The sequence below is a fragment of the Balaenoptera physalus genome (assembly GCF_965194825.1).
Source record: "Balaenoptera physalus genome assembly, chromosome: 21".
Taxonomy (NCBI): Eukaryota; Metazoa; Chordata; class Mammalia; order Artiodactyla; family Balaenopteridae; genus Balaenoptera; species Balaenoptera physalus.
The window spans coordinates 38,871,285-38,896,804 of NC_138902.1; the positions used below are offsets into that span (position 1 = coordinate 38,871,285).

The following is a 25,520-nucleotide window of genomic DNA, read 5'->3' on the forward strand; positions in this document are numbered from 1 at the left end:
TTGGGGGTGACTTGTTTTGCAGCAATAGATGGCAGGAACACACCCTTCCCCTCTTTACACCCACCTCCCAGCCACGCAATCACAGATGGAGACATTCACTCTTGGCGAGATGGCTCCATGCAGCCTCAGAATCTTTCTCAACACAGCACTCCCGAAACATTCAGCCATCACGGCCAAACTAGACTAGACTTCCTGCACTGGAATGGCTGTAATGTATCTTCCAGCTCTGACATTCTAGTAAATTGGTATCTCCCAAGCAGAGAGAGGAATTCACAAACCATGGGGAAAAAGAAACCAATAGTGTTAACAATGACAAATAGAAACACATTCATTTCAGATACTAAAAGTGTCTACAATGGGCCAGGCACTCAGATAGGCAGCAAGAATGGAAAAGAGATGGCTGTGGACCAGGAAAGGTCTAACCTTGAGCTGAGTACTATTGCTCTGATGCCTAAGCCTGTGCTGTCTTATATACAGTAGACACTCGCCATGGGTGGTTATTTAACTTTTAATTTTAATTAATTAAAAGTAAATAGAATTTAAAATTCAGATCCTCAGTCACACCCGCCACATTTCGAGTGCTTGATAACTACATGGGGCCAATGGCTGCCATATTGGTCATCACAGATGTAGAACATGTCCATCATCACAGAAAGTCCCATGGGACAGCATTGCCCATTGGTCTCAGCAGTTCTCTCCCAATGAGACAAAATAGTGAGGCAGAGTTACACAAGGTAAGGAAAATGGAAACTAAGTGCTGTTTTAGTGCCTGCATAGTTGCCTTCAATGTTTATGCTTAAGCAGCATTTTATAAATTATCTTACTTTCGCCAATTGGAGAGGAGCTTCCTAGAATAAACGTTTTGACTCTCAGTGCTAAATCAGTCTGATGTTTCCTCATGGCTTTTGGTTGTTGTTTTGGTTAAGATACTTATTTCTTAAACTCGGAAGCCTTATGTTACTACTTAAAAATTATATGCTGTGAGCATGAAGGGTATAGCACCAAAGATCCCAAACCCAGATTTGCTCAGTGAGCCCAGACAAAATAATGGGCAATAGCCAGTATTGTTGAATATTGTACACATTTTTATATTTATTTATTAACACAAAAGCCCAGGGTGTAGCTGCCAGCTTCCCCTCCCTCAGAGGGTCCCTGGGCTCAGTGTCATGTGAAAGGCTCTCCTTTCAAGACTGCACTTTGGGATTTATTGGGTGGAGATCAAACCTCAGGCTGAGGGGCAGAGCATGCCGTCTGTGCCCTGTGGTTTCACGGGTTCCACAAAGATTCCTGCCCCAAAATGCAGGAAGGAGTAAAATCATTCCATTGGAATTTTATTCCTATCACCCAAGTCTTCATTGTCTGTAGGGTTACATTAAGTTTTCTCAATCTCTTCCTTAGCCACACACACAAAATTTATGTGATAGTTTGAAAGAGATCCTATAAATCATATTTTCAAACATTAATGTTCTTAAAAAACCCTTCGATAGTTTTCCTTTGCCCAGGAATTAAACCAAAACTTTATTTTACCTGTTTCCCAACATTCAAGCTTTTCCTTGACTTTCCGAGTCCTTATTCTACTTCTTCTAGTTTGAACGTTTCATTTTTGTTCCCAGTTCTGAGTTCTTCTTCATTGTCCTCCTTTTAATCCCATGGCTGTAGTTGTAACTCAGTCTCATGCCTCCTGTATCTGACATCCCTTTTATTCTTAACCTTTCTTCTTCAGCTTATTTTATTATCATACAACCTTTGTCTGGTTTTAAGTGTGATTTGGTTGTACTGTTTATTAGACTTTTATCATATTCTTTAGTGGAATTTCAATTTTTAACTTTTTCTTAACTTTTAAGTTTTATCCTAAAATATCTGTCAATGTTTTATTGCCATAACATTTCTAAGTGTCTTATTATGACTCTTGCAAGGGAGGAACACTCTTCTGATTTCAGTAGCAAGAAGAGGGTGGCTTTTCCATGTGAATCATGAACTAATGAGCTCATGCTCTGGTCCAAGGCAAACCTTTCCACCTGGATCCTGCACCTCGTTTCCCTTGCTTACTCGTGGGCGAGACCCAAACCAGCTCTACCCCTTGTCCCCTTCTACTGAATCTATAAAAACTAGAAGCAATCAAACACCTCTTCCTTGACACTATAGCATTCAGCAGCTTGATCTTGTTTGTGCTTCGTTTTTCAGCAAAACCCTTTGGAAGGCGTGTCTGCAGACCCCACTTCCCCTCATCCCTCTCAGGGGGGTTTCATACCACTCCACCACTCCACCAAGATGACTCCTGTCAACAGGGCATCATAATACATCCTTTATGACCTCACTCAGCCCTTCCTCTGCCCACTGTCGATCTGACCCCTAATTATGTGGCAACGGACAAGTGTTCTCAGGTGTCCCTGCCTGAATGCGCAGGCAGCAGACAGCCTGAGGAGGGTGAAGAAGCCAACTGCAAGGTAGGTTTTCAGGAGAGAAACATCCGTGGTTGAAGAAGGGGTGGGAATACATGCATATTTAGGGAGTCAATAAAAAGGAGAGCTTTCGGTATAAAAGTATAGGAGATGGAAATGTGGACACAAGTTTTTAGTCTATACTTTCTTTTCTATTATTATTATTATTATTATTATAAAAGTAGTACTGATGCTGGGGCCAAGGAAGTAAAACCCTCACAGCTACTCTGTAGAATTAAGTATGACTTACTTAAGCAGATTATTACAAACACTTATTCTATTTTTAAGTCAACATCACTAAATTAAAGTAGATCTCCACTTAGTGAAAGATTCAAATGCTGATCAAAAGATTACAAGCGAAAACCTTTTATTGCTAAGTTGCTTCTGGACAGAGAGAAAATGTCAGAACATATTCAGTTTATTTAAGATGGAAGAGAGGTGGATGAGTGAAGACTAGATACTATGACATACCTTGACATATTATATTGGGAATGGGTGAGTGGGAGTCTGTGCTCAGAAACACTTTTGGATAAAGCAAGTTAATGGGCTCTCACCAGACCCTCAAAACCCAAAGATTATGTCTGAGCCTTTCTTTCTTTTCTCCCTCCCTCTCTCCTTCCCTCCCTTATTTCCTCCCTCCATCCATTTATCCATTCACCCATAAATTGATTCTTCCATACTAGGACCTATTCATATAAACAAATATTTGACTACCTGCTCTATGCCAGGCACTGTTCAAGGTGCTGAGAATGTGAGATAATAAAACAGGACTTGTTACTTTAGAAATTTACATATAGTGAAAAAGAGAGCTATAAACACTATAAAGCAAAACTGAGATGAAGAGAAGGAAGAGATGGAGAGAAATTTCAATGGTTTACCTTGTATACTTCTGTGCTTTTAACTCAAGAATACATTGATGTAATACCTCCAGCCCTTAAAGCCTCACCTGGTGGTGGTCTGTACAAGAGCTTGGCATGGTAAGCTTGCTTAAGATGGATCAATTCTCCCCTTAAAATGGTAGCAAAAAAATTTTTGAGAGTAGAAATGGAGAGATCATTTCAACTTCCAAAATTCCTTTCCTTTTTAAATTCTAAAACGTGTGAGGGGGTGGTGTTTATTCTGACAGGAGAAACGGACAGGAGCAGAGACATGCAGTAAAGGTGAATGAATGAATGATTTGCTAAAAGAGTTCAGCTTTTATTGATTTTTCTCAAAAAAACCCCCACCAAACTTCAGAGCCATAAGCAGAAGTGAGAATCAATGCAGAAGCACTGAACATCCTCAAGTTACGCTCAGGCCCTAACCAAACATCTTTATTAGGAATATAAGCCTTTTCTCTCTAGCTGAATTTTTCAAACTCTTTCCCAGATCACCTGCCCCCATTGATGTGTGCCATCAGACACTGCCAGTTCTACCTGGAATCCTGAAAATTCCTTTCCCATCATGAGGCTACTATACCTTCTCTTTCTCTTACTTGTATGTCTTATCCAGACAACACCAGGTAAGCTGTGGATCCAGCTGCTAGGATGATATATGGTGGATGACCTCGGAGCCTGGAGTAGGGAAGGTCAAGTTGATTCATCATCCAGTGATGTGCTGAAATATGTAACAACTGAACAATATCATATCTGAAAGAAGCATAGCATATACAACATGCTCCATTTTACAAATAAGGAAAGAGAAGCTTAAAGAAATGAAAAATATTCTCCCGTGATTGCCCTTAATTAGTTGGTAGTAAACCTATAAGTAGTAATGGTGCTAGACAACAGTCTCAGGGGACTTTACAGCTTACAAATCATTTCCGTGTGAATAACAGCAACACTAATACAATAGCAAATAATATTGACCACTTCCTCTTTATCAACACAACAAAACTTTTCATGTGTTTTCCCAAATGTATTCCCCATAACAATATTTATGGGGTAGGTATTTTTAGCCCCATTTTACAGATGAGATTAAGAAATGAAGTAACTTGTTCAAAGTCGTGCAGGTTGTATGTAAGGAAGACTTTAACTCAAGCCCGGGTGGGTTTGATTCCAAAGCCCATGTTTTTATTAAATATTCAACAACCCCAGAAAACAGATTTACTTACTGGATTATATATAAACAACAAGTGTTTTTAGCTTGAGTATGATCCGTGTGGCACTTGGGTCATACTTATACTAAAAGAGTAATTGTTGTTCATCTGAAATTCAAGTTAAACTGAGTGTCCTGCATTTTACCTGGCAAACCTACGCATACGTCAGCACGTGCCAGGCTATGCTGTGGTGACAGCAACCTCCAAATCTTAGCATCTTAAAAGAGCAGAAGTTTAATTCTTGCTCAAATGATACCAACCCATGATGGCCACGGGGCGCTCTACTCACCGTAGCTGCTCTGACCCTCCTGTCGCAGTAGCTACCATCGTGAAGGCTGCTGGTCTCTGCGTCAAAGGCAAGAGCTCTGAGGACTCTCATGATGGCAATTAAGGGCTCCAGCCCTGTAGGGAAACAGCAGTTCTGCTCAAAATTCATTAACCAAGCAAGTCCTAGGCCCCCTTAATCACATAAAAGGTAAATCCCACTTTGTGCCAAGAAGATAGAGACTCAGACCTATTTGGTGAATAGCGTAATGAAGTTAAACAACAGACAGACAGATATAGATGTGGATGTGGGTGTGGATATGCATATAAATATAGATACAGATGAAGATGGAGATGTCGGTATTGACATACATGATATATTCATATTTATATAATATGAATAATAAGGTTAAATATACGGATATAACATATTCATATACATTCATTCATATTTACAATATGAATATAAATCTATATGAATTACATTTATAATAGCATTTATATCATTATTTTTACCTTGCCTTCTTATGAAAAATTAGGAGAATCTGCAGCTCCTAAAAGAAAACTATCGTTATTTGTGGTGGGGCAGGACTGAGAAGCCAGGTCTCCCAATTCCTGGTTGAGTATGCTTTTCCCATCACAACATAGTTCCCCTAAAAGCTATGAACTCGGATGGAAACTCTTCTTATTCATTGTTTCCTCATGACTCTCTGTTGCTTGCTCTCTCAACATTAGACATTATTTAGGTTCTCTCTCCTCTCGCATTGCTTTCTGCCCACTACGTGCCACGGCTGCGACATTTACAATATCCATGCAGCCCTCATTGCAGCGACATAGAAGGCACAGTATTTAGGAGTGAGAATTCTCACCACCACACTTAGTGTCTGATTTGTGCTGTGTGCTTGTAAGATTTTGCCCTTTTGGGAAAGAGGAAGGCACTTGAGGAAACTTGTATGAAGAACATGTGAAATGAAGTATGTCCCTAATTTGTGGCACAATTAAGTTACTTGCTTTCTCTGACCTAAAGTTTCTCCATCTGAAGAGGAAAGACACTATACCACAGAGGTCAATACGTTTTTTCCGTAAAGGGCAGGGCAGGTAATACGTATCTTAGGCTCGGTGGGCTAGGAAGTGTCTATCATGAGAACTCATCTCTGTTGCAGAGTGAAAGCGACCACAGACACATAAGACCTCAGAACGGTCTTATGGCCCCTTCTGAGTTTTTTGTACAATTAAAAAAAAAAGTAAAAAACATTCTAAGCTTGTAGGTCACGCCAAAACAGGGAGAGGGTCAGTTGTGTCCCTGTGGACTGTCGTTTGGAGTTCCTTGCTATATAAGATGAATTTTGGTAGCTTGGTTAAACATGTCTTTTTTTCTTTGTTTTTTTTTTCACCTCCCCTTCCTTTTCAGGGAATGCAAGAAAGATGAAAAACCCTGAATGTGAAAAAATGGGTGGTGTCTGCAAACATCAAAAAACCCATGGGTGCACCATCCTGCCTGCAGAATGCAAAAGTCGGAAGAAACACTGCTGCAGAGCCTAGTTTCAGGACCCAAGCATCCCCAGAGCAGCACGAGACACTCGCCACCACTGATTTCTGCTTAATAAAAGCATCACCACTCACATGGACCCTGCGTGGGTCTTCCTGAGGGCATGGGAGGTCATGAATTGGATGGAGAGATTTGAGTTCTAAGTCTGGTCACACCACTCATTAGCTGATTAACATTGGACAGGCCTTTCCTTTTCTAGGTCTCAGTCTCTGCACCTGTAATTACTGAAATGGATGTTCTCCAAGCCACCTGTAATCTGTTAATATATGTCTATAAATGTATGGATTGGGGATAGGAGCTTTGAGTGTGTGTGTGTGTGTGTGTGTGTGTGTGTGTGTGTGTGTGTATTATAGTATGAAAAGTCACTGAGGCTTTGTTCTCACTTTGTTCTCATTTTCATACCCTTAATGACTCTTGGGTATCAAGCAATGGCTCCCAATTGATTATTGAAGAGCCAGGAAATAAGTTGATCTGAAGGGCCTGAAGGTGCAGAAAGATTTAAGCTGGCACTTAGGCATCAACCCGTAGCATTGGAACTCAGACAACAGAGATCAACCCACTGTTTTTTCAGAAAACCAAGATTTAGTGAGGTAACGGTTATTTTCTTCTCTCCAAAGGTGCCTTTCCAAATAGCGAGATTCCTTTAGAACCATATTCTTAGAACACAAGGAATTGTTTTCAGAACAGATAAGACTTGAGTTGTACAGCAGAAGCCTGCTGATTAGGCTGGGAAATTCAATCTTCAGTAATAATTTAGTATCTCCTGTTTTGAAACAGTCAGGATACAATTTCTTAGCCATCTTTTTTCTTATCAACCTTTTTTTTTTTTGAAACAAATCAAACTCTCATACACTGCTGCTGGGGCTGCAAAATGCTAAGGCTACTTTGGAAAATAGTTTGGCTGTCTCTTGTAAAGTTAAGCATATGCTTACCATATGACTTGAGAGAATAAAAATGTATGTTCATGTCAAAAACCTGTATGCACATGTTTATAGCAGCTTAATTTATAATTGCCAAAAATGGTAAACACAGATGTCCTTCAACTAGTGAATTAATTTTGATACATCATACCATAGAATATTATGTAGCCATAAAGAAATGCTTGCCTCATTAATATCATGGAGGGATCTTAAAGGCCTTCTGCTGAGTTAAAGAAGCCAGATGTAAAGGCTACAGATTGTTTGATTCCTTTTACATGACACCCTTGAAGAGCAAATCTGTAGCGTTAGAAGCCAGACCAGTGGCTGCTCAGGGTTAGGGGGTCCCAGGAGGGGTGGGCTATGAAGAGTAACCTGTATAGAAGTATGGTAGTGCATACACAGCTCTCTGCATTTGCAAATACCTTAGAACTCTACACCACAAAATTTGAATTTGACTATATGTAAATCAAAAAAAAAAGAATCAACTCGATGTGGCCAGAAAAACAGAATGCAGATCGTGACGAATATAAACTTATAACCCTGGTCTAATCATGAGAAAAATATCAAACACAAACTGAGGGGTATTCTACAAAGTATCTCAATGGTACTCCTCAAAACTGTCAAAGTCATCCAAAAAAATGTCTGAGAAATTGTCACAGCCCAGAAACTATGGAAAGATGGTAACTAAATGTGGTATCCTGGATGGGATCTTGGAACAGAAATAAAGATTCAAGTTACACATGATTACTGAAATAGGCAATTAGGGTCGGAGCTGTAATCAGAATGGTTTTTACCCCAGAGATCTTTGGCAATTTTGAATTGCTCACCGTGATGCCAGAAGGGAAATAGAAGGGCCATTTACCGGAACGGCTGCGGTTGGAGCTGCCACAGGTCACATCTCAACCTGCCTGCTCCTTCGGTATCTCCAGCTTCTGCTTCTCAGCTCTGACTATTGCTCTCAGTCTCTGCTGGATGCCTGGCCTGTGAGGCTTCATTTATCACCCGTAAGAGTCCTAATGTCTCAGAAATCATTATCTCCATTCTTCTTATTTATTATTTATTTATTTATTTATTTATTTATTGTGGCATGCGGGCTTCTCTCTAGTTGTGGCTCTAGAGTGCATGGGCTCAGTAGTTATGGCGTGCAGGCTTAGTTGCCCTGTGGCGTGTGGGATCTTAGTTCCCCGACTAGTCCCCTGGATTGGAAGGCAGATTCTTAACCACTGGACCACCAGGGAAGTCCCCATTGTCTCCATTCTTGATCCCTCCTTTAAACTCTAGGCTAGGGACTCAACTCCTGGAAACTCCATCCCCCAGTGAGCCAGACTTAACAGAAATCGTCTTTCTCACTTCCCACCCTCAATGATCAAACCCTCATGCTTCTACTCCCCAGGTATCTTTTAAATAACCACCTTCAATTCCGGTCTTTGTGGAAATGTCTTAATTCACACCCTTTAGCCTCAAACATATACACTTCAGTCACTGCATAATATCCTAACTGGCCTCTGTGTTTCCATCTCTCCAGCTTCCAATCCCTCCTCACACCTCCATGTAAAATTCTTCAATGTTTCCCTGTAGCTTAAAGGGATGAAGTAAAATTTCTCTAGTGTCTCAAGTCCTCCGTCCTTTGGCCATACTTTCTCTAGTTTCATCTCTTATCACATCCTGATTCTCAAACTAACCCCTAACGTAATGTCAGTCATGTTTCTGGCATATTTTGTTCTCCTCACATTGGAACACACTTATGCCCCTTTCCTTCAACTTTCTCTGCCTAATTCTTACTCATTTTTTAAAGACTCAACTCATATATGGCCTTCACTGGGAAGACATCCTTGATTCACCCAACTTGGATAAGAGAAGACACATTGAATCCATATCCTCAGCTACCAGTACAATTCCTAGCACACAGTAGGTGTTCAATAGGTGTTGACAAAATAAATGAGTGAGTGAATAAAGAAAACGATATAATGAGGTCTCAGCTTTCCAATTTAATTCAGGGATGATCCCTTAAACGTGAATTCTTCAAGTTACTTAATTCCGGGTAGTGCCATCAAACATGAATTCTTCAGTGCACTTCATTCTTACAACGGAAGCTCCTACCAGGGCACATCCCTGGCATGGGAAGAATACAATTTCGTTTCCTCTTCAGGCATACACTTGGACGTGAGTCACATAAATTAAGCATTTTACTGTGTCCACAGCCTGTAGAAAGAACAAAAATATCTGTTTTTGGAAGAAAGTCTTGAGAGTGCTATACAGGGGAAGGAGTAATTCAGTCCAACCAGGAACCTCCAAAATGTACTGCTCAGGAAAGTATTCTGTCTGCGCACCTCCTTTTCCTCACTTCGTCCCTCCTACTTGCTTCTTAAGCAGGACAAGGCCAGTCTTCAAGAGCTTGTTACGAACAGAAATTTTATGCTGTAATTTGGAAGCTGGCATCAGAGACTTTAAACGCTTCTCTTGGGTTGACACATACAGCCTGCAGTTGTGCCCTCCAAGATGTGCCATTGTGGAGTTGTCAGATGATGTCTTTTGGAAACAACACATTAAAATTTTGTAATTTTGTGTTTTTATCTTCCTGGGACAGGATCCCACTGAAAATAAGATGTTACTGCAGCCCTTACGTATTTACTAAAGTATGTAAACATACTCACACAGTATGTCCCAAACCCTTGAGAGTGTCAGCAATATTCTGAAGTTCACTCACCATTCCCAGGCTTAGAACCTAAACCTGCCTTCAGGGTTTATCAGATCGGTCTTAAAATTAAGATTAAAGACCTAAAATTCAAGTCCCTAAAGCCAAGGACCTAGAATAATCAGGGCACCAGCTGAGGGGAGAGAGGTTTCTAAAAGAGAAAAAGAAATGTCCCACCTGGCTCCAAACCAGGCGTGAAGAAGGTTGCTTTTCCTGCCTCTTAGGACGTGGGAGGGAGAAGGAAGGACCTCCACGGACCCCCTCGTCCTGCCTGTGCACTCCAGGTCATTAGCAGAGGTCACCAACTTTGGAACCCAGACTGCAGTGGTCAGGGGGCTGCTCTCATTGGCCTCAGCGTGGCCATGGGGCCATGGCCACCCCTTGTGGTGTCAAAGCCAGGGCTGGGGTCAGGCTCACACTCCCCCCGTCCCTCCCACTCGTGGACCTCAACCTTGTTTCCACCTTCTTGAACCTGCCCATTTTACCCACAGGCTGGGAGGGAAGGGGCTTGAACTTGGCTTCTAGCAGACAGCTTGCTTATCATGGGTCCCTGTATCCCCAGCTTCATGCCACATTGTTGAGGCGGTCATGACGGCCAACCATGTCACCCTGTGCTTCATCACAGCAGGTGTGACCCAGGAGCTCTGACCCCTGGGCAGCCCATCCCTGGGAACCACAAACATCTCTATCCTAGTGCTACACCAAGAATCTCATGTGAGGAGCCCTGCAGTTCTCTCTTCATTCTTCCCCAAGACATTCCTTCATAGCTCAGTGAGGGAAGGGAATCTACTTTTCCCTTGTCTTTGATTGAAAATTAGCCCAGTGAGGAAACTGATTTGCGGTCACTCATCTGAGTGATGCAGCAAAATCACTCATTATGCCCAGTGGGTCCACAGCAAACAGGCTCTTATTAACCCGAAGCAGAAAGAAGGGCAGTGTCTGGGGGGTGGGTACCACGCTCCATCCAACTCCGGCTCTCTTAGCTCATTATCTGTCGGTTTCGCGAGCTGACACCCTGGAAGGCACAAGGCGCCCTGAGCAGTGAGACATAGGAATGGAATATTTGATTAGATGAGTGTATTTATATTAAGATAGAACATTGGAGGAAGGAAAGAGTGAGGGAGAGACAGAGGACTAAGGTGGGTGAGTACAAAGCACAACATGGCAGCAAAAGAGAAGCGCCCTTTAAGCTGTCCCGTGACATTCAGCACACCTGTGAGCAAGGAGTGATCAGGCAGGGGGTCAGACCCCAGCCTCCCCCTCTTTTCTCATCCATGCCCCACCTTGCTCAAGATATGGGGCAGAATATACCTCTATATTTGTTCTAAAATGCCATGATTCTACATATATGAATTGCCTCCTAAAAAAACCTCTAAGCTTCCTCTTTTCTTGCTCTACAGCCAGTAACACAATGCCTCTAGAATAGACACACATCAGTAGCTGGAAGGTTTAAGAAAGGAGAACACATGTGTAGGGGTGTCATCATATGAGACAAGAAAGCGGGTCACAGTTTGTTCCCATTCTTCCCCATTGATTTCAGGGTTTCTTCTCGGTGCCTCAAGTGCAGACAGCCTTCTGCAAACCCAGTGAAGCAATTGAGAAGTTTCCCTTTTCTCACTGTTTCCAGATTAGTATCCCTAAGCTGGCTTGGGGTATCCTTCTGAAAGTGGAGCAGGCTGGAGAAAGGAAATAAGACTCAGATATGACAGGGAGATGCCAAAGAGGAGATACCAAAGAGGGTATCACTTGAGAGATGAAGAAGACGGCAAAGATGAGGAGGTGAAACAACTTCACGGCTGATTTGGAAGAGAACTCCTCTGAACTTCCTGGAAAGGAGAAAACAAATAGCACTACAGTGGGTGGAATAAAACATAGCTCAAAGCTTCTTCTTTTATAGGTCTGATCAGGGTGACTACATGTGGAAGACAGTGTCCAACTGTGGTCAGAGTACTAATCAAAATATTTACTGGACAACGAACGCCCTTGAAATAAACAGGAGCAATGATTAACAATGTTCCAGGCAGAGCTGGAGGGATTTCTTTTGTTAGCACTTAATGAGTCCAAGGCCAGAAAAGAACAATAACGATGATGGCAAGAAAAATAAGAAGGACCAGAAGAGATGGAGCACTTACTCTCTGGAAACCTGTGAATAGTTTAGGTAACTTTTTTTCCCATTTACTCTCATGGAATTAGTATAATCTGCTACTTCAACTCCGGGTACAAGTACAGTCACAGTACAATTTTTTTAATTTTTCTAATAATCAGTCTAGCACTCAGTAGAATGGAACTTAGTAGAAGGAAAACCGTCACCTACAATTTAGGAATCACCTCCCAAGGTTCTCTCCTCCCTTCAGATCCCGAGAGACATCTGAGATCTATGCTGGTTGCAGCCGCTGCTGTGTCACGAGGCCGGGTTTGTAGCAGGGATGTAGTAGTGGGGTTTGTAGCTGAGTCTGACCAGTGAACTTTATCTGTGTTCCAGGGGTGACCCTGCTGACTCGGGTACTTGTCCAAGCCACGGTGATGTCTCAGGACCGATAAAACCTCATGTTCTTGACGCTTGTACTATCGAACATAGCATCGTTCCAAGGTAAGTGAAAACCGAGGGGCTTTTCTCCTTAGCCAAAGCCTGAATCAAAAACAAGTTCTCTTCCCAAGTCAGGCCCTGTCTTGAGGAGGGGGCTTCAGTGCCCCTGTTGGAGGATGAAAGGAATGAAATTTGCCCACCAAACTGAAAAGGCATCTTGAGACCAAAAAACGAGGCAGGCCGCTCGGTATAATCAGTGGATCAGTTTGTTACCGGGGGTACCTTACTTACTCACAAGGTGAGATCCTGGAGTTTTCACAGCTCACTCCTCCCTCCAAGGGGCCATGGGACCAATGTATAGCTAACCTGGAAGATGCGGGTCGGTGGTTGGAAATAGGATGTTCTTTCCTAAGTTAATATTTGTGAAGGGGTAACTAGTCTCACGGGAACACGTCAGGGAAGGTTTTCATCACTGTCTGGGGACTGCCAGAGCATAGAGGCTACCTGGTCCTAATGATTATTAACAATACCTCTTAACTACAAGGCCCTTGACGACAGGGAAGTGATCCGCTGCACATCCAGCCCTGGGTCGGGTCAGCAGAAGGACAGCAGGAGCTGTCGGGGCCCAAGATGGCGTCAGTGATGCCAACAGCCAAGCAGCTGCCCGCCCCTTCGTTTTCCTTTACCTGTGGTTTCTCGCCTCTGTCACAGGGCTTTGGCTGAGCCGACCCTGACGTAGAATCCCAGGAGCTGGGCTGAGATTTCAATTTTTTTCTCACCCAGAAAATCTTGGGTTCCTCATAAAAAATGATCCCCCTTATTCTGGGTTTTTGTTTTTGTTTTTTTTAACTGGAGTATAATTGCTTTACACTATTGTGTTCGTTTCTGCTGTACAGTGAAGTGACTCAGCTATATGTACACATATATCCCCTCCCTCTTGGACCTCCCTCCCACCCTCCCTATCCCACCCATCTAGGTCACCACAGAGCACCGAGCGGAGCTCCCTGCGCTGTACAGCAGGTGCCCACTAGCTATCTATTTTACACATGGTGGTGTATTTATAGCAAACCGAATCTCCATTTTCTGTGAAGTCAAGTGTCTTCAGAGTAAGCGACTCAAGGATTTTTGTGCTTCCCCTCTTATCCCAAGATGATGACTGACTACTCACCTCACATTTATGTAATCCAGTCAAGAGGAACGTATTGAAGGTGATTATGACAGCCTTCCTACAACCGAAAGAAAATTAGCCTAACCTTATGCAGGTACTAATATTAGCCCTAAAGGCATGCTTGAGGAAAAATAAGACTAGAGATATTCAGCATGGTGATAAAGTTTGTATGTGGTAAAATAAAAATTGGAATCAGGAATCTGATTCCAGATCCTGAATTCTTGACTACTGCAGGATGTTTTTTTTTTTTTTTAATAATTTAATAAACTTTATTCTGGTCAGGGGAAGAGGGAGGGGAAAAAAGCCCCCTATTCCACTCCTCTCAATAAATTAAATACCATGGCCGATTCCCATGCCCTAAGCAAACTTTGGGCACTTGAGCCAGTCCTGCTGTCTCCTTACGGCCCAGTCTGCTTCCCCTTCACAGAAGGGAGTTTCTCCTGCCGCCGCCAGGTTATGTCACGCTCACGGGTCACATCCCCTCTGCGGTGAGGGTCCAGAGAGGATGCCGGCCGCAGCAGCAGCGACCAGGAAAGGACGAAGGGGATTCTCTTCCTCAGAGCTTGGGGCAGGGAGGATAGGCCTGGAAGACAGCTGTGGCTCACACTTTCTCAGCTGTCCCCAGATGTGGGCGCAGGAAGAATAGGAGGGGAAGGCACCCTCCTCTGGGAGAGTCAAGAGCCCAAAGGGCCCCCTGGAGCTAATGAAGCCCCCAAGGCCCCGAATCAAAGGCAACAGGCCGCAGGGGCTGGAAATGGTGTCCCCGGGTGGCAAGGGAAACCTCAGCAGCCTTGGCCCACCAAGGACCTCCAACCCGACCCACAGGCGCCCCTGGGAAGCCAGCAGCTACCTGCCTTCTCTCAGCCTCCCTGGCCCTCTATTGAACATATGGTGCCACCCAAGTGCTCTTTTGGGGCTACTAAAGAGTGTCCTGGTGCCTCTCCCGACCCCCGGAAGGTTGAGAACCAAGGAGCCCGGGCTCTACGGTGCTCAGGAAATAGAAGCTCTTTGATCAGTCCCAGCATCAGAGGCTGGTCCCCTGGATGGATCACTGCAGGATGTTCTACTGGTCTCTCTGCATAAGGACTGGCTATTAGAATCAAGTGAAAGTTATTACAGCATCTTAAAAGAACGATACATTGGCTCATAACTTTCCATAGACTAGTGATAATTTAGAAATTAGGATGCAAAAATAAAGATTTTTACATTAACTAGCTGATTTTAAAATTCACTGTAAAGGGAAAACGTGCAAGAATAAACAAGGTTATTTTCATAAAGGGCAACATGGTGACTTTCACTACCAGTTATTACGATTTATGATGATGCTGAGGCTTGAAATACGTGGCATTGACCGAAGAACAAAAAAAATCCCCGAGACGAAACAGAGAAGACACAAACAGACCGTGCAGACACTGACAGCTAGTTATTGATAAAAGCGGCCTTTACATGAGTGGGGAGGGAGGGCAGTGGGCTATTTCTTTAATAAATCATGCAGAGTCGATTGATTATCCATTTGGAGAAAAACTAATTTATATTCTAAAGGAAGCATGAAATGGATTATAATGGTATTTTTCTACATAATTTTTAGATTCTGGATGTTTTGCAAAAAGCCAGTATGCATTACTTGTGTAATGGAAAAATTAAAAGACCATTCCACTAATGGACAGATAAACTATTCTGACAGGGCACGCTGTGGACTTACGTTGCAGACACCAGGAATACTCAAAGTCCTACGATGATCCCTGTAGGCAGACCATATAGGAAATCAGTGCCAAGTAAGAACAATTGGAGAAAATACATTAGTAACTGTATCTGGATATCTTTACAGACACTGATGTACACTGATCCTAGCCCATTGTTCATCTGCAAACCTGCTCTGAATTTTCTTTAATTATTCATTGACTGGGACCCAATTATACTGTTGGTCCTCCTTGTTACGTCACCACAACGCCGATCACACGCTTTTCTTCTCCGTGTGATTGTTTAGGTTCTGGAAGAATTCTAGTGTATATTGTTGATCCTCTTTGTCCTCCAAGTTCCTGGGCACTTTGCACTACTTCCTGCTCCTCCCTCCTTTCCTAAATGTGCTTTGTAAATTGCAGAAAGCCCGTCGTGTCAAGGCTTGTTCCCTCACCAGAGGGAGGACAGTGACACCTGTAGTGGAGAGGTGACCTACTCAGCAAACTACAGCAGATGCCGTGCCCTAGACAAGAAAAGTGAACAAGGAAGACACAAAGTTATCACACCTACCCAAGGACTCCAGCCTTGGGCAGAAGCCTTCTGACCCGCCATTGCAAATCCTAGCTTCCAGCAGGCTTCTTCGCGCATCTCCACGTGGACTGATGCTTCTGGGTAGTCTCTGTACCCATGTGCTTCCATCCTGCATGTCCCCAACGCCACAACGCCCCTTAGCACGTGCTCCTTCCCACCCTGCACTTTACTCACTACAGCCGGGGGTGGGAGTGTCCCAGGACCAAGACCCGACCTCTCCCCGCCTCCCCTTACCCCACTGTAGTGATTCTCTCATATCCAGCCTCCCTGAGATTGTTAAGGAAACCATAACTCCCCTCTCCTGTCCAACAGACTCCTGTCCGACAGCCAAGAGAAAACTCTCAGATTATGTTCCGTCCTTTGTTGTCCGCTTGGGTGAGTTATTTATTAACCATGCCAAGATTTGGTTTCTACATCTGTGAAATGGGATGGGTAAACCAAAATGGTTTAAGGATTACATACATTATGTGAATGAGAATGCTTGGCAAAATTTAAAGCATAATGTAAATTTAATTCTTATAATTGTCTCCCTCCCACTGCCTACCCTTCCATGGGAAACAGTGGTCCCTTTAGTCAATCCTAATGATAAAATAGTCGACTGTGTAGCCTTGAGAATTGTTTGCTCTTATTTGGACCCGAGGAGCCGTGCTTCGTCTCTCTCGCCAGGATTCCTTGGCTGGGGTTCCTCCATCACCTCCTCTTTGTTTTGCAGCAAACGGTGAATGCTCGGCAGGGTCCCCTGAAGGGCTCACAGCTCGGTGTCACTTGCTTCAGGCAGATTCCACCCCGAAGGTAGCAGGGTCTTTCAAAATTGAGCGCCCTACTGCTGTCTGGAAAATGAAAAGATGTTTGTATGAAGCTGGAAATTCCATGAGGAAAGCTGGAGATCTCAGCATCCAGATGGAAGCCCCATCTTTCCCAGCTAAACACCAACAGCAAGTGTCCCCCTCATGTCTCTTCACGCTCTTGTTCTGACGTAAGATGGGAACGACGGGGCGTTAACCGCGGGGTCAGTGCCTCACCGATCACCCCACCTCCTCGCCATACAAAACCCCGCCAGTTCTCACAAGCTCATCAGACAGAACCCTTGCCCAGCGAGATTCAAGGTCACCACCGCGGCATGAGTGGCAAGAAGTCTCCAGTCTGGGCCAGAATAAAGGAACTTTGTCTCCACACTGGGTTATACCAACCAAGTGACTCAACTGATTTGGTTCTCAAATCACCCAGATCATTGGAGGGAAATGGGAGCGGGGAGAAGTTTACCATCAAACAAGACTTTTAACGTCATGAAGACACAACAACCAGTTTATTCTCCAATTTTTCAATAGCTTTTGGGCATGGAGGTGACCTATGAGTAGCTCCCTAATGCTTTACTTTCTGACGATGGTTGACCTAGGGAAGGAAAAAACAAAATAATGATAAGACGAGGCATCGTCGTGGTTGGTATTTACCGGGCAGTACCTGGAAGATGATCAAGAAAGCGGCAAGGAGGGCGTGGAGGAGTCTCATTGTTCTGGAGCTGAGGTCCCGGAAGGCCGGGAAGAATCAGGAGGACGAAGTCAGAAGCCCGAGGTCCTCGTGGCATCCCGGGATTAGTGCAGAGGAGAACTCCTCACCACGCGCGGCCCTGCGCTGCCCTCGGCAGGAGCCGTGCCTGCGCTGTGTTTTCTTGCTCCCCGAGTCCCAGCTGTGGCTCGCCTTGTGTTTCTCTCAAGTCTGGGGCTGAGGCGCTCCTGTGACCACATCTACGGAGACGGTGTCCAGGTGAGGCAGGGGCCGGAGCATCCAAGGCGAGCGGCAGGGCCGGGAGTCACGCTGCTGCAAAAGGAGAATGAGGAAGGTCCCTCACGGGTGACGAAGTTCATTAGAAAAGATTTTGTGGCAGGTTGATTGGATCTTCCAGGGCTCCTTGAAAGGAACATCCAGAATGGCGGTGGGTTCGTTATAACCTTCCTAGAGAATCCACATTAAAGGAAGAAAGAGTTCATATTGGTTAAAAATTAGTGGGAAAATACACCAAGCTGTCCCTAGGATTTGAATGTTAATATTTACCTTCATTTAAATCTATTATAATTTTTCTGATACAAAAATAATACACATCAGAAAATTTCAAGTAATAAAGAAATGTAAATGATGGAAGATTTTAAAAACCCTATAGCCCCTTCTGTTATAACCTCTACTTACAGTTCAGAGTATTTCAGTTCTTTTCCTTTGCAAATAAAATTGTGTAAATATTTATTTTTAATTTAAAATATAGAATCATACTTCACCACCAGCGCCACTGTGTGTTTTTTCCACTTAAATATTACCTTGCAAATTCTTTAATATCCATTCAAATGAATTTGCCTCATATATTTGTATGACTATACATATATCTTTAGAAATTTATGTAATGCTTACTTTTGTATAAATTCCTACAAGTGGAATCTCAGCTTATATGCACATTTCAGGTTTTAATGGGTTTTGCCCAATTGCCCACTCTAGAAACTGTTGGACCACTTTATCCCCTTACTTACAATGCATAAAAAGATATTTGATGGTTGATATTCTCATTAGTATTGGTTATTATCAATTGCTTCAATTTTTCTAAATTGTATGAGTGAATAATAATATTTCCTGTTTCTTTTAATATATCCTTTTAAAATTGTTTCTGAGGTTGAACATCTTTTTAATGTTCATTGGTCATTTTTGTCTCTTGCACTTTATCCATTTTTCTAATTCTTCTATTCATCTTTTCTTGCTGACTTCTTAAAATCCTGTGCATATTTAAAGTCCTTAATCCTTTATCATATGTGTTGCAAAAATTGTTTCTGGCTTGCCTCTTGCTTTGTGCCTGATCATCTAATAGCCAAAATTCATGGCTACTCTCAATGATTACTTTTTACTTGGTCGTGTTTGGTTTTCCTTAAAGATATTTGCTTTGTTTGTGTGTTTACCTAATTCTGTCTGTAGCCCTGGTCAGTTTTGCACTTAATTCTTTCAGTCCTGGAATGGAGGCTATTCTGAAAAGCTGTGACAGACTTGAGTCCCCAGCAGTGACATGAAAACGGTTTCTTGCCCCACCCAGAAATATGAATTTCCTGAGCCTGCAGACGTGCTGTCACTCCTATGCTGTCTCATATAGAAGGCACATGTCTGAGTTCACGTCTCATCCTCTTAGGAAACTGAGTCTTGCACAGAAGAGAAACAAAATCGTACGTGATTGGAAGGAACTGAAGATGATCAGGGCCACCCTGATGTTCCGCGTACAGCAGGCCATCCTGGGGAGGCCGGATGGGACATTTTGCACATTCATCAGAGCACCTAAATCCCAGCCTGTCTGGTATCAAATGTCTACCTAGTCCTGGTCAGAGACAATTCTTTCCCATCCACTCTTCTGTTTGTCCTCTCCTGTGGCAGCACTATGTGATCTGAACTAACACAGCTCCTAGCGTTCAAATTAACCAAATCTCCCTCATCAGTCTTTTTCAGAATACATGGCTACTCTCAATGATTCTCTCTTACAAAATAACTTTTAAATTACTCCATCAAGTTAAACATAATGTTATTGCTTTGTTGACTGATTCTGCATTGAAATTACTGGTCTTATTAAAGAAAATAAAATGACGTGGGTGATCGAGTCTTTCTAAGAACAAGATTTTTCCTTTACACGTTTTTGTCTTCTCTTAATACAGCCTTTCTGTTTCCTTCAATAGGTTTCTTTGTATAGATCCAGAATGTTTTTTGTAACTTGATTCCTAGATATTTTATGGCTTTTCTTTCTATTTGAGCCAATTCTTCTTTTGTTATATTTTATAATTGACTACTGTTTGCATAGGGAAAGCTGTGGATTTTATGTAATAATTTTGTCACTAGCCCACAAGTTGAACTCTTACTCATTTTGATTTTTTTGTGGTTACTTCTCAGTGGTTTTTCAATCGTAAAATCATAAATCTGTAGTAATGATCATTAACCTCCTTGATTCTGATGTATAGGCTTGTTATTTTCTTCTCTCAATGAATGGCATTGACTCACAATCACTAGAACCTTCAGACATCATCTAAGCCAACTTCCTCACTTCACAGAGGAATAAACTGTGGCCAGACAAGGTCAAAATAATGTCATGGGGTAATCCTGTGGTGGATAACTTTTATTTTGCAAACTCTTTCTCAGTTATCACAATGCAAAAATTACCTTATTTCTACTCATTTCCCCTATTTTCTTCTTTCTCATTTCTCTTATTCCTCCTTTCTCATGTCACAGATCAACTTCCTCAATATCCAAAAAGGAAACAAGGTTTTTCAAAAATAGTTTTTAAAGAAAGTTTTTTTTGTTTTATGTTGTTTGTTTTTTTAAATAGATGCTTCCATCTTTTTTCTTTACATGTGATTTCTTCCGTAAAAACCTTTGATTTTTCTTCCAGGACTTGATTAGGAATTTCATCTCATGCATTAAGCACAAGTTGTAGTTTCAGCCCAGATGTCCTTGGGGGTCAGAAATGAGTCTGTGTCCAGTGAAGGAACTGAGGGAATTTTAATGACAACACCAACACCCAGTGCTTCTGTGATGCTGGGATTGGGTCTATCACTCTTGTGGGATCCAAAATTGAGATGATTTAGTTCATGTCAAGATTTCTCTTTGACAAGTTAGAGCAAGAGAAAACCCACTTCGGGTCTAGGAATGTGGGCTACCACTGTTTATGAGCCCTGAGAGAAATCTCTGGAGGATGTAGGGAAAGTGAGAAAAATCATCCAAGGCAAGGATAGTTAATATTTTTAAGGAGAGAAAATAGAAATGAAAGGAGGGAGGGAAGCAGGGGAAGAAAAGGAGAAGAAGAGGCAGATGGAGAGGTCACAAGAATCTCTTGTAAAATTCTCCTCCAGCTTTGGAGCCATAAAAGCCCCCAGTCTGCTCCCTTGCAGGGCACCCTAACGCAGGGCAGGCCACGAAGCCGATGGTCCTGGGATGGCACGTCTATTCTCTTTGATGAGAAAACCAGATGCTGGCAGCTCTCTTCTCACCGGCTCTGATCTGATGAGTTTACTAACTCCATTCTGACAGGACAGGTCTGCCCGACTGAACTCTCGTTCTCTCACCAGGAAGACAGAATGATGTCCTTGCCGTCCCGGACCAGCTGGATGTCTGGTTACCAGTTGACCCACATTTCACCCACGAGGTCTTGAAAACCCAAGACTGGGTCTGTTTACTCTTTGTCTCCTCAGGCCCTTAGGAGCCCTGGGGTACGAACCAGATAGAGGGTAACTCAAGCCTAAAAGCAGGAAGGGCTTTGACAGAACCAGAGGGAGGCGCAATCCCTCTCCCTTGCCTCTGCTCCCCCTTCTCCCCTCTGAAGACCCCGACGGTGCTCCCCGGGCCTTCCCCGCTCTGCTCCGAGCAGCCCCAGGACATCGCTCCTGACGCGGGGCCTCGGAATCCCCTCCGGCCTGGTTGCCCACTTCTGGGTACACGCCAGTCGCCGACGTCCTGCCTCAAGGGAGCTCCCAAGAGGGGGGCCCTTCAAGCTCTCGATGCTCTGCTTGCGGTCAGTTTAATGAAATGCGTCATCTCACACGCGTAGATCGGTGGCTTTCGGTCTTGGGCAGCGAGCCGTCAGCCTGCCAGGGCGCATCAGCTGTGCCCAAGAAGGAGCACCAAGCCCTCACCCTGCGCCGAGCGAGGGCCGAGCGCTCTGCGGGGCCGCCTCCGGCGGGGGGCCCTCAGGATGGCTGTCCTCCCAGGGCGAGCGGGGCCACCCGGCCGCCACGCGGGCACTCAACTCAGGCTGGCGGCACGCCCGTGTCCCAGCCGCGACACACGTCACGTCTCGCAGCCCACTCTCTTCCCTAGAAACGGCTGCAGGTATCCCTGGAAAATTAGGCTGAGAAAATAAATGATGGCCTAAGGCTTTAGGTACCCACGTGCCGATTCTGGCTCTGCCTCTGGCTCCCAAGTCCCGTCGGTTCCCTGGGCCTCAGAGCCCTGGTCTGCAGATGCTCCAACCGGGTGACATGACATCCGCAAGTCCCCTCCTCAGTTCCGGGACTTGCGATCCTAGGTGCTCCCGAGAGGCGCTCGCGGGCCCAACGAAGACGGAGTGAAGCGTGTGTGAGGACGGCTGCTCGCCCCGATTCCCCGGGGTCACAGGAGCCGAGGACACCTGGTCCTGCACACGCATCCCACCCCAAGTCCGCCACAGTCTGCCCACTCCCCTCCGCTCCCTCCTGAGGGCAGCAGGGGCTGGGAGCCTCTCCTTCCTTCTCCGGGGGTTGCTTCTGGACGCGCCGCTAATGGCCTGCCTGGGTCCCAATCCCGCCGGCACTACTGAACCGGAGAAGCCACTGGGTGGGCGTCCCCAGACAAGCGGCGCGCTCCTGGCAGGGACCCAGGGGCTAGCGACAGGCGCCCCTTGGCATCTGCAGACGAGCCTGGCTCATCAGCAGAAGTCTGAGTGACGGGAGCCCGCAAAGGGCAGGGGCACTTGGCACTGTCCCTGCCGCTCAGGAAGGTCGTGGGAAGTAAGTCACCGTTCACCACCGAGAGCTGAGCAGACGCCCGGGTGTGTGACGTGTGTCCGGGAATCCGAGTGCTGCCAGAGCGCCAGGAAAACTGAAGACGCGGAGAAGATGAGAAGAATGGGAAAACAACTTTCTATGAAATCGTGGCCTTTCCTTAGGGCTAAGATTGTAAGCAAATGGGAAATGTCAGATCTCCCTGCAGAAGGGGATAAATCAAAAGGAAATAGGGTAGCAATCTAGGAAGAAAAAGAAATAAAACCTGTCTGGGGGAGACAAAGCGTTAAATTATACCTAAACCTGTGCTTTAACCGTTGCATCAGTGGGGCAGTAGGGGGGCAGGGGAGAATTTAACTAATTCAGCCCAGAAGAGGTGAAGAGTCTTGGGGTCTTCAGTACCTTGGTCTGTAGGGGGGGCTCCATAAGCATGCATTTGAAATAAGTGGACAAAAAGTGGTTGGGTTGGAAACCACAAAAAATCATTTGAGAACAATATTAAAAGGTACCCATAAAAGGAAATAGCACAATATTGCTTAATGTCACCTTTTTTATCTTCTTTTATTTTCCGATTTCTCTTCTAATTATTATTCAGAACTCTACAACTTTCCTCCATGAAAGAGTACCATTACTGAGTCATCTGGACTCAGTAATGAGTCCAAACACCAATTTTAGAGTCAGAAAACCTGGGCTGTGGCTCCAGAGACGCCACTTGCCTCTGGACCTTTGGGAAGTACCTTTTCTTTTCCGGACTTTAGTTTTCCCATCTGGAAAATCAGATGATCGCTAAGGTCCCTCTAACTCTGAGATGCTGCAGCATTGGAGCTCAGTGCTGGCACCTGGTGACACTAGGCTGTGACGACTGGTTTCTCAGCAAACATATGCTTCCCACACTAAGTAAAAGCCAAATTATCTGCTTCCAGGGAAAATTTTTTGTCCCTCCTGCTTAATAAAAGGAAGGGAGTTATTCAAAATGTAGGCTTATCTGCCTGCCTTACGTTAGAGGAGTACAGTAACCTAACATACTTGGAGTTTCTGGGCAAAGCACTCAAGTGAGAGGAATTATACAAAGACAGGAAATAAGCCAGACTGGTCCTTTCAGGTGTCACCGGGCTCTCAATTTCTATCACTCTTCTGCCCCACTTCCAAGGACAGGGCACGCCTGGCTCAGCACCGTTCATCAAGGAAACCGTTTCCTCTGCTCCCACCATTTGCCAGTTACTTAGCCAGAACCAGGGTACAAGATGAACAAAATGCATTCCAGAATATGAGGGGCTTTCAGCTGGATCAAATAGGTGAACATTGTAACAGTTCATCTCTATTCAGTGCAGCAAGTACAGGCATCTTAAAGGAAGGAACAGTTGCTTCTGTTCCTATGTCATGGGGTGGGGAGTAGGGGGGAGAAGTTGAGAAAATGTTGCTATGAGGTTAATGCTTGGTTTATGGCCTAAGGGATGAGTCGAGATTTATGAGGCAGATACAGTGGTGAAGCCAGTCCTGGAAAAAGGAAGATCAGAGGCAAAGATATAAAGGCATAGATTTCAATGTGAATTTGGGAAATTGCGTGTCCTTTGGCTACAGTACAAGAAAAAGGAAATATTGTGGGATATGTAGACTCAGATCTTGGATATTTGAGTGCGTCCCATAACCAAAGAGAAGATACTGAAGGATTTTAAATGATAAAATAATATTGTCCAGTTTGCCATTTGGAAATAACTTGGTAGCAGTATGTAGGATGGATTCAGGAAACCCAGGTAAAGGATTACTATAAACCAGAGACTTCTGGTTTTAAAGTGGGAAAGGAAGGATGGCAATTGTTCCCTTCTGCCAGGAATTCCCCAAAAGCAAAACACGAAAACAAGAAATAAAAATGTAAACTTTATCATCTGCAAAACCAGTAGACATCTATTCCCCTCCAATAGAATACTTAATAATAAAGTGTCATCAAGTTCAGAGAGTGGAGGTTAGGGAGGAAGACAAGAAAGCCTGCTGTGGGTGGAGCTCTCAGATAGCGCTGCCTGAGCACAAGTCTACAGAATCACTCCTGCTCCCTAAGAGACAAACCAACCATCCCGTATCTGAAACGGCGAGCTCAGGAGAGTGAGTGGGTAGTGGAAATTCCCTGAACCCAGACGGGCACCGCATTTCAGGAAGGAGAAGAGATGTGCTGAACTAACAATCACATGAGGGACCACGTCGGTAAGAAGCAGTCTGGTTAGGAATCTGGATATGAGAATGTTGATGGCCCATGATGTGCCATTCTCATTGGTTAGCTGTTGAAAGGACATATTCATACCAACAATCTTGCGTCACAGGGAGAATTCCTTGCAGCTTGGAACCCAATTCAGTCCACTCCCCTACAAAAGCCTCTTTGAAATAGATACTGCAGGAATATTTCACCTGGACAAAGAGGAGTCATCATCGAACAGAAACCACTCAGAATCTCTCCAAAGATACTGGGGGGAAAATGGAGGTGGCGGGAGAAGGAACAGGGAAAACAATTGGTAGAATGGAAACCCTCAGCTGAAAATTCTCCCATGAAATGGACAAAAATTATGACCTAACAGAGCATTATAAATTGATTAAAATGATGACGATGACGACAATGAAGCAATTACTTATTTTGTAACAGAGATAGAACACGAATCCGAGGCGCATTAACTCCGAAAAGATATTCTGAGATAAAAAAAAGGAGAAAAAAACCTGAGCTTGTAGAACCATGGTAGAAAGTAAAAGAAGAAATAAACCACCACAAAACTGAAGGGTCCATTAGGGGCACACAAATGAGGCTGCACATTTCCGAAAATAGAGAAGGGGGCCATGAGGATGGGATTGAGGGAAGTGAGTAAAATGTAATGGAAATAAGTCAGCGTTAATGTGGAAGGGGGGAAAATATGATCGTCATGGAAGAAGTAAAAGAGATTCAGCATTTACATAATTAGTATCTCTGAGAGGTAATTGGGGAAAGTTTTAGAGTTTTTAAAAGAATTTTCAGGTTATAAGAAGACTCTAATCTACTAGATTAAAGCAATGTTCAAAGGAAATTTGACACAGAACAATCAATAACAAGTTCTATCTTAATATCTCAATAAAATTTCTGGATTTTTAATATAAAGAATC

The 25,520-nt window shown here is 43.9% G+C and overlaps 2 protein-coding genes across 2 annotated transcripts in view; one reads left to right on the forward strand and one right to left on the reverse strand.

Moving 5' to 3' along the window:
- Positions 1 to 2: 2 nt before the first annotated feature.
- Positions 3 to 6,404, forward strand: LOC309651400 (beta-defensin 33-like). Its single transcript, XM_082444146.1, has 3 exons — positions 3 to 2,447; positions 3,810 to 3,942; positions 6,194 to 6,404. The coding sequence occupies exons 2-3, from the start codon at positions 3,885 to 3,887 to the stop codon at positions 6,322 to 6,324; spliced, it is 189 nt and encodes a 62-aa protein (XP_082300272.1). The 5' UTR covers positions 3 to 2,447; positions 3,810 to 3,884; the 3' UTR covers positions 6,325 to 6,404.
- A 2,815-nt stretch (positions 6,405 to 9,219) lies between these two features.
- LOC309651398 (uncharacterized protein) overlaps positions 9,220 to 25,520 on the reverse strand; it is a 65,574-nt gene continuing 49,273 nt past the window's right edge. Inside the window, exons 5-6 of the mRNA XM_082444145.1 lie at positions 17,374 to 17,865; positions 9,220 to 16,742 (exon numbers count right to left, since the gene is read on the reverse strand). Of these exons, the coding sequence (XP_082300271.1) occupies positions 16,603 to 16,742; positions 17,374 to 17,497 (264 nt within the window). The 5' untranslated portion in view covers positions 17,498 to 17,865 and the 3' untranslated portion in view covers positions 9,220 to 16,602. The remainder of the gene's footprint in view (positions 16,743 to 17,373; positions 17,866 to 25,520) is intronic.

Bases quoted from the DNA above. Each gene is read 5' to 3' on its own strand.
- LOC309651400 (XM_082444146.1), top strand. From the start codon at position 3,885: ATGAGGCTACTATACCTTCTCTTTCTCTTACTTGTATGTCTTATCCAG. The intron at 3,943-6,193 runs GTAAGCTGTGGA...CTTCCTTTTCAG, and splicing joins TCTTATCCAGACAACACCAG to GGAATGCAAGAAAGATGAAA.